This window comes from Octopus sinensis, linkage group LG4 (assembly GCF_006345805.1).
Source record: "Octopus sinensis linkage group LG4, ASM634580v1, whole genome shotgun sequence".
Classification (NCBI taxonomy): domain Eukaryota; kingdom Metazoa; phylum Mollusca; class Cephalopoda; order Octopoda; family Octopodidae; genus Octopus; species Octopus sinensis.
The window spans coordinates 19,919,624-19,934,822 of record NC_043000.1 but is presented as its reverse complement, the minus strand read 5'-3'; the positions used below and the strand labels follow the sequence as shown (position 1 = coordinate 19,934,822).

Genomic DNA, 15,199 nt, shown 5'->3' with positions numbered 1-15,199 from the left:
ACTCGAAACATACCCTCAGTTTATGGGAAAGAATGCTTGAATGAAAGAACTTGCAGAAGATGGTTTGCAAAATTCAGAAGTGGAGATTTCAGCCTTGAAGTTGAAGATCGAATAGGACGTCCAGTTAAGTTTGATGATAAGCTCCTTGAGGCATTACTTGAAGAAAATCCTGCATTATCGGTTGAAGAATTGGCAATAAAGCTTAGTTCAAACCATACAAATGTTCATCATCATCTTCAACAACTTGGAAAGGTTCCTGAACTTGGATTATGAGTGCCTCATGAATTGTCCAAAAGCAACCACAAATCCCAAGTTGACATTTGCTCTTCTCTCCATTCTCGCAAACTCATTTCACCCTTTTTGGATAGACTTGTGACTGGTGACGTAAAATGGGTCTTCTATCAAAATGTTAAATGTTGTAAACAATGGCTTGGTAAAAGGGAAAAAACTCAACCACAACCGAGAAGGGAACTTCATTGGAAAAAGGTTCTTCTCTTTCTGGTGGGATTGCAAAGGAGTAATTCTCTTTGAATTGTTACCACCTAAGGTAACAATCAATGCTCAAGTCTACTGTCAGCAATTAGAATGTTTGAACCAAGCTTTGAAGAAAAAAATTTAGTGAATTGAAAAGGAGTGATGTTTCATCACGAAAATGCATGACCCCACACTGCAATGATCACCTCACAGAAGATCAAAGAGCTAGGTTGGGAAAAAATTCCTCATCCACCTTACTCCTTCAGACTACCATTTGTTTCATAGTTTTCAGACTCATTTGGGGATGACCCCCAAATGAGTCTGAAAAGCCAGGAGGAGGTTGAAACTGACATTTCAGAGTTCTTCGCTTTGAAACCAAAAGAGTTTTACATTGATGGGATTAAAAAGCTTGTAAATAGATGGAAGGAAGTCATAGATAATCAGGGAAAGTACAATGATGATTAAATTTCAATTAAATATAACATTTGATCACTTGTTTTCTGTATTCAAAATTCAGACAGAACTTATGCAATGACCTGATATATATATATATATATATATATATATATATTATATATATATATATATATATATATATATGTATATATATATATATATATTATATATATATATATATATATATATATATATATATATACATATATGTATTTTCATCATCATCATCGTCGTCATCATCATCATCATTATCATCATCAGCTGCAGCAGCAAAAACACCTAAAGCTCCACGAGGCTCTGGCAGGGGGTGGTGGCGACCCCTGTTGTACTCTTTCACTCCAACTTTCTCTCACTCTTTCTTCTTGTTTCTTGTCCCTGACTTCCTATGCAACTGCTGAGTCTGGGTGCACATTCATCCATCCGTCGATGCTCTCGGTGTCGGGAGTTGACCTGCTTTCACTTCTGCGAGTCTTACGAATAGCAAAGGACCACGTTTTGGATTTCTCCCACTACAGACAATCCTGAGGCGTGATCTTGCGAGCTCTAAGGAGAAGAGGGTAGGGACAAAGACCGCTTCGCTCAACAAACAAACAAACAAGCAGCAGCAATGATTGAGGTAACAACTATTTTCCATGTTAGCACAGGTTTGATGGGCCTGAAATCCATCAAATTGCTACTGGGTCAGTGGAATAAAATACTATATCCTGTCAGGAGTAGTTTGTTTTTGGTACCAGTATAAAGCACAACCCCAACTTTCTCTTTTAAACTTCCTGTGGATCCTCTGCACCTTTTATATGTTCATAGTTTGCACTGAGTACACCATATGAAATTTCTATGTATACTTTTTCTACATATTGAACAGAGCCATTTTCTGGAGGGATTAGTGTCAAGTCTGTTTCTCTGCTTATTAAAACTTTGGTCTGTGCCAAGTTACATTTAAGGCCTTTTGTTTCCAGGTTTTGCTTCCAACCCTGAAAGTTTTTCTCTAATTCTACTACAGATTCAGTAAAAACAAAGCAGTTTTTCTTAAACTCCTCGGAGAAGTATGATAAATAGGAGGGGATTGAGAACTGAGCCCTGGTGAACTCTGATCGGCACACTGGATTCTTTCTGTACTCGTCACTTATTCTCATCTTACAGAATCCCTGTACATTGCTTCAAAAGGTCTCACCAGCCATTTGTTTGCTCTTAGCTTTGGTAGCAATCACCAAATCAGGGAGTGAGGGACCCAACTGAAAGCTTTATACACACACACACACACACACACACACACACACACACACACGCACACACACATCACTTCTCTCATGGTGTTGACATGCAGTTGCATTGGTTGGACATGCGGTTGCTGACATTTTGTTGGACTTGTTTGCAAGAAGGCATATTAATTCTCTGTTCAATTTCTGTTGGGCATCAGCTATGTTGATTTCAAATTACTGGACAGCTGTCTTCCTATGTTTTTCCTATTATACTGTTTTAGTAGTAGTGGTAGTGATACAATTCCCTTTTTCTTCAATGATTGCAACAATTTCTTTAACTTGAAATGCATATGTATGCCCCTGGACATGTATAAATAATGCCAGTATATCTGTGTATTTATCTGCATATATATATGCAAATAAATGTACCTATCTGTATGGCTGTCTGCCTGCCTGCCTGTGTGTGTGTGTGTTGTGTGTAATTGTATGTATATATATATATATACACACACACACACACACTCACATACATATATGTATGTAAGTGTGTATGTTTATGAATATACACATCAAACTCTGTATACACAATGCATATGTGCTTGTTTGTGTGTGTGAGAGTTTATAGTTGGCCACATGGGTGGGCGCATAGATGTGAATTTATAGGTGTTTGTGTGTGTGTGTGAGAGAGAGAGAGAGAGAAAGAGAGAGAATTAGTACACATGTATCTAGAGATTTATTCATCTCTTGAGAGATAAGAATGAAAGGGAAGCGCACAGCTACAGAATATCTACATACCTGGATATGATAACACACAGGAACAAGTGACAAGCAGACTTGTTCCTGCATGCATGAAGCATACATGCACTCATGCATGCTTACATATAGATGCATATTACACATATGGATGTATATATGTATAATTGTGTACACTCACCACCTGTGTTCATAGACACTAGTCAAGTGAAACAAAAATATAAAACTTCAACTCCAGCAAAACAAACATATACCCAGAACACACTCATACTCACACACATACACACATGAATACGCACATGCACAGCACAACACACAGTCACTCACACATATCCTGAAAAGTATAGCTACAATAATGAAACCCAGTATATCCAGTTTGGCTATAGTGTAACAAGTCTGGAACAACATTGTTGAGATCATGAATAACAATGGAAGATTCTGACAAATCAAGAAATTGGTAAACCAGTTAGTCAAGTAATAGATTACTTAATTGGTTAATTAGTTAACTCATAGTCTAATAATAAATAATAAGTAGAAGAAGTGAAATAGAACCAGTGTATGTGTTCAATGTAGTGCATGTGTTGTTAAAATGACCCACCCAAGATACAACATCTGTTGCAACACATAATTTCATATCAAGAATCTTTCAAAGTATATGCAGTATATATATATATCATACGGTGTTTGCTTGCATGTGTGTTTATGTGTACATATATGTGTGTGTGTGTGTGTGCATATATTGTGTATGTATATATGTATATCTATCTGTCTGTCTGTCTCTTTATATATATATATATATATATATATATATTTGTATCTTTGTGGTACCAGTGCCGGTGGCACACAAGAGAAAACCATCCGAAAGTGGCCGTAGCCAGTACCGCATCGACTGGCCTCCGTTCTGTGGGCACATGACAAACACCATCCGATCGTGGCCGTTCGCCAGCCTCATCTAGCACCTGTGTCGGTGGCACATAAAAACACCATCCGAAGACCCGGCAAGACTAGTCAGGCCATAACCCATGGCCCCTACCTGGGACGTAGTCAGTCCACCTGTGCATACCTTCCTTCTTGTGACACTTGTGAAGACCTGTTGAGGCAAGTGAAAATCAAATCAAATCAAATCAAAACAATCAAAATAGATGAACATCAATGGAATCTGTATCTTTGTGGTACCAGTGCCGGTGGCACACACTTTGTGGTACCAGTGCCGGTGGCACACATGAGAACCATCCGAACGTGGCCGTAGCCAGTTCCGCATCGACCGGCCTCCGTGCTGTGGGCACGTAACAAACACCATCCGATCATGGCCGTTCGCCAGCCTCATCTGGCACCTGTGTCGGTGGCACATAAAAAACACCTTCCGAAGACCCGGCAAGACTAGTCAGTCCACCTGTGCATACCTTCCTTCTTGTGACACTTGTGAAGACCGGTTGAGGCAAGTGAAAATCAAATCAAATCAAATCAAAATAGACAAAATAGATGAACATCAATGGAATTTGTATCTTGTGGTACCAGTGCCTGTGGCACACAAGAAATCCATCAGTGCCGTAGTCAGTGCGGTGGGCACATGACAAACACCATCCGATCGTGGCCGTTTGCCAGCCTCATCTAGCACCTGTGTCGGTGGCACATAAAAACACCATCCGAAGACCCGGCAAGACTAGTCAGGCCATAACCCATGGCCCCTACCTGGGACGTAGTCAGTCCACCTGTGCATACCTTCCTTCTTGTGACACTTGTGAAGACCTGTTGAGGCAAGTGAAAATCAAATCAAATCAAAACAAATCAAAATAGATGAACATCAATGGAATTTGTATCTTTGTGGTACCAGTGCGGTGGCACGTGGCACATAAGAAAACCATCCGAACGTGGCCGTAGCCAGTACCGCATCGACTGGCCTCCGTGCTGTGGGCACGTAACAAGCACCATCCGATCGTGGCCGTTTGCCAGCCTCATCTGGCACCTGTGTCGGTGGCACATAAAAACACCATCCGAGCGTGGCCGTCTGCCAGCCTCGTCTGGCACCTGTGTCGGTGGCACATAAAAACACCATCCGAGCGTGGCCGTCTGCCAGCCTCGTCTGGCACCTGTGTCGGTGGCACATAAAAAACCATCCGAGCGTGGCCGTCTGCCAGCCTCATCTGGCACCTGTGTCGGTGGCACATAAAAACACCATCCGAGCGTGGCTGTTTGCCAGCCTCGTCTGGCACCTGTGTCGGTGGCACATAAAATCACCCACTACACTCTCGGAGTGGTTGGCGTTAGGAAGGGCATCCAGCTGTAGAAACACTGCCAGATCTGACTGGACTGGTGCAGCTTTCGGGCTCCCCAGACCCCAGTTGAACCGTCCAACCCATGCTAGCATGGAAAGCGGACGTTAAATGATGATGATGATATATATATATATATACACATACACACACACACACACACACATGTACATACATACATACATAGGGTGGTTGGATAGTTTGCATAAAAGGAAAAGAAAGCACAATATTTCATCCAGAAATAAAAGTTTTTTTTAAAAGTCCAAAAATATCAACTAGATTATGGTTGGGAGATAACAGTTTACTCAAAGTAGCTGTCTTCAGCTTCCACCACAGTCTCAGCACAGCTCTGGAGACTGGTGCATGCATTCTTCACTATGTTCCTGGGAAGATCTTGAAACACTTCCTTGATCTTATCAGCCTGGTGTTAGTGTTGCAGGCAGAGCAGGAGTATTTCTTAACTGCAACCTACACATAGTAATCCATGGGATTACAATTGGGGGAATTGAGAGGCTAGAAAGTGGGACTGGTATAGTTGTAGAATTTCTCTGACAACCACTTCTGACACTTTCTGGAGGCAAGGAGTTGAATCATGCTGCCACACATATGGTCTTCCAGCAGTAACCCTCTGAAGCCAGCATTTGACCACAGTCTCCTACATATGTCCATTCCAACACAGTCTTTTCTCTCACATATTACATTAGATTCCTTTTTTGCCCAGTTTGTCTCCCAATAAATCTGAACTCTGTCATTCATAAATTTGAACTTTGTCATTCATCAATCTAATTGCATATCAAATGGAGTATGCTTGCTTCATTTCTTTTTTATCTTTGCAAGTTCTCTACATTCAGAATTCATGTCTCACTTCCATGTATCATAGCAGTTCGTTCACAAGCATCATACAATCTGCCTTTCACCCTGAGAGAGAAACTTTTTGTTATCAACAGCGGTAATGAATCACTTTTTCCAGCCTGATCTTATTCTAGCAACTATGCATTTAGAACATCTTCCAGTGCTAATTAGATCAGCTGGGTAACAGGTGCCGTCTATTACTGCTAAGTATCTTTCTGGGCATTTAAGAAAATCTATTTTCTGTGCACTCTTGGTGTTTATTATGCCTGTGCATCTGCCATATACAAAATCTACTTTTTCTGTTAACCTGCCTGTGATACCACTTCACTGCTTGTGTGTCCACAATTTGCATTGGGTACATCTTATGGGATTTTCTATCTACTCCATTTTTTTTATATCAAGCAAGCCATTTAGAGGATTCAAAAAGAGTTGGATAAGTCTAATGATGATTACAAAGGTATGACAGCTCAGAAAACTTACTCTGATCATTCTGATAAGAAAAGAATTCCTGAATTTGTTAATGAAATCTAGGCCATGATTGATAACAATCTCTCCAAGTCAATCAGGTCCATCAAGAGGGACATGAGAGTATCTGAGTTTGTTATCAGGCAGGTAGTGCATGAAGACATTTGATATTCCTCTTATAAGATGAAAAAGGGCCAATTTTTGTTCCAAGCCATCAAGACAAGAGGAAAGACCGTGCTGCAAAGTTTTTGAACAAACTCAAGCTTCTCCTCCAACCAAACGTGCTTTGGTTTTTCTCTGATGAGAAAAATTTCTGCCAGGATCAGATGGTGAACACACAGAAAAACTGTTGGCTTGCTGTGTCTCCAAAACATGTACCAAGAGTGATAAAAATCAAACATCCAGTCAACATTATGGTCTTTGGAGTGATCACGAGTGATGGCGACATTATACCTCCATTCATCTTCCCACACGGCTTCAGACTCAACATGGAAACCTACATCAAGTGCCTGGAGGAGGTAGTGCTACCCTGGGTGAAGAGGGTGGCTGTTAGAAGACACTAAGTCTGGCAACAGGACTCTGCATCATGTCACACAACCAAGAGAACCCAGTTGTGGCTGTCAGACAATTTCTGTGATCACATCACCCTTAACATCGGGACACTTAACTCCCCAGACTGCAACCCCCTTGATTATTATGTGCAGGGCGCAGTTGAGTGAGAAAGACCAACAAAACTCCTTGTAACACCAAAGATGAACTGAAGGCAAGGATTATGACAGCATTCACCAACTTACACAAGGAGATCATCCAGAAGAGTTGCAGAAGATTCTGAAGTTGTCCAGAGGCTGTGGTTGAAGCCAATGGCAATTTTATTGAATAACTTTACTCTTTAGTATTTCAAGATATTTTAATGTAATTTTGGTAAATATATCTGTTAAAATGAAATATCAGTGTTATTTTTTTATTCACCGCACCCTGTATATATATATAATATATATATATATATATATATATATAAACGTAGCTCTCAATTCTGAGTATGTACATGTATTTACTAGATTGCTGACATTTGTCAATGGTTTCTTCCATTGTGTTGATGCACCATTTTGCATCATTAATAAAACTGTTTGCATTTTTGTTGACATGGGTATGCTAGTAACTATTATACTTCTCCTGCACTTACCTCACCAGGAAGAGAGCATCAGTTGTAGTTTTACCTGGCACAGAACTAAACAGCATCTTTCTAATTGAAGTATCAACTTTCTGTAGAGTTTGTGATCTGGTCCAGCAATTCAATACCTCTATAATTTCCTCTCTCAAGTCATCTCCTTTACTCATTCTAATAGTTGGCTATGATGCTGTTATGTTAGCCGTTGAATATGACATATATATGTGTGTGTGTGTGTGTGCAGCGCGTGCGTGTGTGTGTGTTTGTGTGTGTTGTTAAACCTCACCTGCTTTCAAGCAAAATAATATTTTACCTTGTTTATCAATCAATGATCAGTTTAGACACACTTTCATGGAGGATTGCAGACAAATAGCACAATTGTTTAAATGATGATTCTTTGTTTGCAATCAGAGCTCACGTGTCAAGAAAAAGGGAATACACACTTAATCACATGCTTGCACACATGCATAGACATATATCTACATGCATACATACATGCATGCATACATACACACATGCATACATACATGCATGCATACATACATGCATGCATACATACATATATACACACATAGATACATATATATACACATACATACATATATATACATAGATACATATATATACACATACATACATACATATATATACATATACATACATACAGTTTCAGTTTCTATCTACCAAGTTTCACACATGTTATTGATCAACCTGCAGCTATAGATAGTGGACACTATCCATCTTTAATCTCCTTTCTGTCAACACCTCAAATGTAAGATTTCTTCCCGGAAGGTGGGGTCTTGTATCATCTGATGATGGAACCAATTTACGATCAATATTTTGGACCACCGAGTCCCTAGAAACAACTGTTGAATTTCTAATGCTCTTCTTCAACTCCTTTAATTCTTGATCTCATTTCTAATTTGTGTAAGCTGGACCTTTTTGTATGTAAACATATATACTTTTTTTGTATTTAATGTATTTTTATATTCTCTGTATTAAAGCTTTGTCAGTGAATATGTTGCTGTTTCAAAGCAACGAAAATATTTCGACACAAATGTAAATTAAATGTTGAAGTGAAACTAACAGTCTTTGTGTGTTCTTGAATGGCTTACAAATATCTTCCATGCTGCAATTGTTTATATATAATTATTTATATATTCATATGTTTGTGTATATGTGTGTATACGTACAGAGTGTTTGGGCTAAATTTGACAGTTTGCATAAAAGGGAAAACACAATATCCCATTAAAAAAATAAAAGAATTAAAAAAAAATCAAACAAATATCAACTAGATTATGACTCGGAGACAACAATTTACTCAAAGTAGTTGCCCTCATCTTCCATTACGGTTGCAAGATGACTCTGGAATCTGGCACATGTTTTCTCCACTGTGTCCCTGGGAAGATCTTTGAATGCCTCCTTGATTTTGGCCACCAGCATGCCTTGGTGTTGTAGGCAGAGTGGTTGGTGTCTTTTGAAACCACACTCACACATAATAATCCATGGGATTATAATCAGGGGAATTAGGAAACCAGAAATTGGGGGCAGTGAAGTCATAGAAATTATCTGACAACCACTTCTGACTCTTGGCAAGGAGCTGAATTGTGCTGCCACACATATGGCCTTCTAGCGGTAACCCTCTCCAGTCAAAGATAGACCACAGACATCTGCAACTTCACATAACCATGTGAAATGAGCCTAAGGTGCCATTCAAAGATGAGAGGGTGAATTCTGGCATGCAGACGCAGTCAGAATGCCTGCCATGTCCTTTGATGTTAGCCACAGCTTTGTAGTCTCCATTACAACTGTCCATGTCGCATCTTACAGACTTTACAGTGTCCACAGAATATTGAGCAGCTGTGTTAATCTTGGTATTTTGATACCTGATGTGAATCATCATGACACAGATAATTCTTTCCAATATTCAGATGGCTTCCAACCCTCTGTGGAGGCATGGGGCGTAGTGGTTAGGGTGTCAGTGCCATGATCGTAAGATTGTGGTTTCGATTCCTGAACCAGGCGACGCGTTGTGTTCTTGAGCAAAACACTTCATTTCACATTGCTCCAGTCCACTCAGCTGGCAAAAATGAGTAACGCTGTGATGGACTGGCGTCCTGTCCAGCTAGGGAACACATACACCATAGAAACCGGGAAACCGGGCCCATGAGCCTGGCTAGGCTATGAAAGGGCGCATTTATTTTATTATATTCCAGCCTTCCATGTCAGCTAACTTCTTCTCAACTGCACCTTTAACCATCATACTATTCAACACTGTTGACAGTTCACCTATACTGTTCCTGAAAAAAGGAGATATAAAAGAAAGTTGTCAAATTTAGTCTGTGTATGTATATATGTATGTGTATTTATACCGGATTGTATATATGTGTACACACACACACACACACACACACACACACACATACATACATACATGCATGCATATACACACACATACATACATACCAACATAGTTGTATATGTATAATGTATAAAACACTCTTGAAAAACTAACCTGTTTGACTTGTCTGTCACTTTAAGCTCATTTAACAATTGAGTCATTTCTTTGTCTCCAAGTATTTTGAGCTCATAAAAAAGATTATTAAAAGCTTAATGGTTATAACATTATTCACCTAATATCTAGATTATGTTGTTTTTCTTATTGTTGTTAAGGTTTGGGAACAGTTGTCAGTAAGGTATGGTAGGATGGTAGTATACACTGAAGCACTTAGTGATCACAGAAAAACACTATACCTACCACTCTATTGCTTAGTTATCTAACTAGATTCCTGTTAAATTTTAACATACTTATCCTATCAAATATATTCTTTTTTGTATGTTGTGGGTGGCTTTGATCTAATCACTGTCATATGAAAGTAGTCAATGGAACCTGTTATATTATTCTTCAGAACTAAATACTATTGTTATATCTGACTCAGTGACATTTTACTATTTACCTACATTGAGGTGGTTTGGTTATCGTAGCAGTTAATACCTGGAATTCTGTTAGTCAAGACTTTAGTGCTATTGTTGCTGTACTATTTTATAGGAATGACACAATCTGCAAAATTTATCATTGCACTTTTTAAAATATCAACTCAACATAAATATCAACAGAGATGCTTTTTCTTTTTTCTTCAATTCTCAAGTTATTTAATATTTTCCAGTCATTTTATCTCAATTTGTAAGAATAAATAATAACCATGGTCTTACCCCAAGTATTCAGTTTGTAAAACCAAAATAAACTTTAACCTTTTTGTATTTAAACCAGCCATATCCGGCTGAAATATTCTACCTATTTTTAAATCCAAACTTACCAGATCCAGCTTCTCACACCTATCCTTCAGTGTCATTCTAAAAATAACATTCACATCATCCAAATCTCAGAGTTACAAGATAATGCATGATTAATTCAAAATAATGTAAATAAATAAGCATTATATTTGATAGGGTAATCTGAATGCTAAAAGGTTAATATTTTCAATACCAACAGTTCTGATATTGCTATTAATTCCATAATACTGTGCTTATATTAAAGTGTTCACATTTAAATGAATATCTCAATTGAAATCTTTTTATTACATAAATAATATAAGTTCTCATTATCAATTAACGTCTTTTGTTGTATTCTACCTATCAGCTGAATGACCAGCTATTTTATTAAACCTTTGCAGTGTCTTGATTATTTTGAAAATTAATTAATGTACACAGGTCGTCTAGACTAGCTATAAAATAATGGATCATAGAAAGCTTAAGAAATTAGTAAATGTGGGAACAAATTCTTGGTTAATGTAGATAATAAATTAAGAAAAGTGATAACATCAGAAAATTGTTATTGCTATGGTAATCTTTTCTATGATAAAAAATTTATCAGAAAAATGTTTTCTCATATGTGTCAAAATTATACTAAAATTCTTAAAATTTTCTTATTTTTACCATTAAAAATAACTTAAAGTCTTTCTCTTTTATATTTCCCTTTGCTGTTAGTATAGCCGTGCAGTACTGGTGCTAAATGAGTGTGCTCGGCAGCAACCAAAGAATCCAGCTCTCCTGTTGCAAGCAGCGCGCATCTGCATAGAATATCTCTATCAGGTGAGTACAGGAATTTCATACACTTCTTTTTTTCATCTTTTAAACATTATAACTGATGAGATAAGGCATTGCTATTATAGACTGTTGGGACAGATCTTCTTGCTTGGGTGAGAGGTATGACAAAGTTAGTGTTGTTAAATCTAGAGTTTGGTAAGTTTATACAAATGGATACAGATGAGTAGTAAGTGGGTGATTGAATTGTCCTACTTTTGTATTTTACTGGTATTTTGTTTTATCAGTCCTAAATGAAGACATGCAAAGTTGATCTTAGTGGGATTTGAACTCTGGAATAAAAGGGAAGGAAGTTAAACACTAAAATCCAAAAATGAGAAAATAGTTCTGAATACTATTGTCTTATAAATTTTTACGATATTTGTGTTAAATTCATTTCATTTTCCCCCTTTTTTTATCTGGCTGAAGGTATGAAACGATCTACATACATTAGCATGGAATCTTTTATTTATTTATTTATTCATTTCAGTATAATGAGGGGATTGACTTTGCTGAACGAGCTATAGCCATTGAAGGGGACCATCCCCTCCGGTCACGCATCTATGTTATGATGGGTGTCGGCTACAGTATGAAGGCCAATGATATGAAAATGCAAGAAGAACGACAGAAACAAAACAGAAACGCCATGAATGCTTTCTATAAGTAAGTTGCTTTTCTTTCACGATCACTTTGTTAAGAGCTTTAAATGCTTTGCTCATGACCTTTATTAGGATCTCTAAAACTGGTAGGAGTGGGGAAGGTATTCTTATTCTGGATATTCTTATACTTATGTGCTAGTGACATGTAAAAGGTGCCTGTGCCAGTGACACATAAAAGGCACTTATGCTGATGACATGTAAGAGGCACCTGTGCCAGTGACATGTGAAAGGCACCGTGCCAGTGACATGTAAAAGGCACTGTGCCAGGACATGTTAGAGGCACCTGTGTCAGTGACATGTGTAAGACACCTGTGCTGGTGACACATAAAAGGCCTCCATGCTGGTGACACGTAACAAACACCCAGTACACTCTATGGAGTGATTGGTGTTAGGAAGGGCATCCAGCCATAGAAACAGATTGGAGCCAGATGCACCTCTTTGGCTTACCAGTTCCAGTCAAACCATTTAAGCCATGCCAGCATGGAAAACATGCTAAATTATGATGATGACGATGAGATCTAATCCAAATGTTTAGATCTAGAGGAACCCAGTAAGCAGGTGATGGTTGACAGATTTTTTTTTTGTTTTTTTATCTTGACCCCTAAGACTCATAAAGCTGGTTACCAGGTTTTCCATGGTGTTAAATAACAGAGATCACATCATTTTTCCTGAACAGGATGCCAGTTCACTCCAGGGTTCAAGGCAAACAGTTTTTAGGGAAAGAGACAAATCAATTACATTGACCCCAGTTCTGGAATGGTACTTTACTGTATCACCTCCCCTCACCAAGGGATGAAAGGCAAATTTGACCTCTGCAGGGTTTGAACTCAGAACATAAAGAGCTGGAAGAAATGCTGTTAAGCATTTTGTCTGATGAGCTAATGATTCTGCTAGCTCACTGCTTTATGCAGATTAAGTTTACCACCTTATTATATTTACAAATGACATACATTGTTCTGTATAATAATGCTTGCTACTAGAGACTACCTCAGAGAATCATATTTCAAGTGAAATTTCATCAGTGAACCCCAGTGAAGCTACTACAGCTGTGGACTCATTGGTTGGAACTGGTTCAACTCATCTTCGGTGTATGTTGACTCAAGATGTTCTGTTCATTTAGACAACAAAGGCTGCTAATTAATATTTCATATTTTGGTTACTGTTGTTGTCATTGACTTCATCATCATCCCTACCATTCAGTCATTCCTTTATTCATTAATCTACTTTACTCCTACTATATCAGCTGTTATAAATATCCCGATATTCTCCTTGTCCCACTGCTTGCTGTGACCTGCTAATTATGTATATTGCTTCATTTAGTGATATTTAGAGAACTTATTGGTTTCAGCTGGTGATTCATCATCATCATCATTGTTTTTTAACATCCGCTTTTCCATGTTTGCATGGGTTGGACAGAATTTGTTGTGGTGGATTTTTTTCTATGTCTGGATGCTAATCCAGTTGCCAATCCTTCCCTGTTTCAAGGTAAGGTAATGTGTCTCTATACCAGACATGAAGGCAACAATCATTTACAACTATTGCACAAAGTCTGGCCAAAGAATAACATGCACACACATACACATGCATGTGTGTACATGCACACGCACGTACACATGCACATATTCATGCACATGCACTCATACATACTCATGCATGTGCATACACACATGCATGTACACACACACACATGTATACACACATGCACATGCACACACACACACACACACACACACACACACACACACACACACACAACTTCTTTCAGTTGCCATCTGACATGGCTCATACCTGCTTTACTATCTATCCACGGCACTTTTTGCTCAGCAGAATTTCTCCATTTTCATCACAGGTCCATATTAATAAGGCCACTGCTTGTCCACATCAAGCGGCTGATTTCTTTAATGCCAAGCTGCATTCCCAGTTTATTTGTATCATTACCATTCATTCAGGTTAACATTGCTCATATAATGGATCATAATTTTAAAAAATAAATTGCTCAGAAATGCCATCTACATGAAAAACATTCATTAAAAGCCAATTAGAAATAATTAAATGGTGAGAAAATATAAAATTAGACAGTTATATTATTTTAATTATATTCACAAGTGTGGGAGACAGCTTCGGATATGTTTCTGTGTTATTAACCTCCTTCACAAAACCTAGACTTCATACTTACAGAAGTACTGATAAGAGAATCACTTAAATTTATGGGTAGTTTTGTACAGTAGTTAATGGGTACAGGTATGGTTGTGTGGTTAAGATGTTTACTTCAAAATCACATGGATTTGGGTTCAGTCCCACTGTATAGCACCTTGGGCAAGTGTTTTATACTATAGTCTTGGGCTGACCAAAGCCTTGTGAGTGGATTTGGTTGAAAGAAGCCTGTTGTGTGTGTGTGTGTTTGTGGCTCCTTGTCTTCTTGACATATAGAGATAGTCAAATGTCATCATCATGTTAGTGGTGTTCCTCATTTCCATTCTTCCATGGAAACATGTCCAGCCATGGAGGAATTATTACCTTGCTTTTGGGCTGGTGAGGGTTGGTAAAGGAAAGGCTTCCAACTGCAGAAAATCTGTTTCAACAAATTCTATCTGACCCATGTAAGCATGGCAAAGTGGATGTTAAAATGATGACAAGTTTGCATAGAAAACTACCAGTAACAGCTGTGACTAGATGCAGGCATGACTAGGCACAGGTGTGGCTGTGTGGTAAGAAACTTGCTTCCCAACCACATGGTTCAGGGTTCAGTTCAACTATGTGGCACCTTAAGCAAGTGTCTTCTACTATAGCCTTGAGCCAACCAAAGCTTTGTGAGTG

General features: G+C 38.4%; 1 protein-coding gene across 1 annotated transcript in view; it reads left to right on the top strand.

Moving 5' to 3' along the window:
- LOC115210728 (tetratricopeptide repeat protein 7B) overlaps positions 1 to 15,199 on the top strand; it is a 176,438-nt gene that overhangs the window by 78,736 nt on the left and 82,503 nt on the right. The window contains exons 10-11 of the mRNA XM_029779438.2: positions 11,628 to 11,732; positions 12,214 to 12,386. Coding sequence (XP_029635298.1) covers positions 11,628 to 11,732; positions 12,214 to 12,386 — 278 coding nt within the window. The remainder of the gene's footprint in view (positions 1 to 11,627; positions 11,733 to 12,213; positions 12,387 to 15,199) is intronic.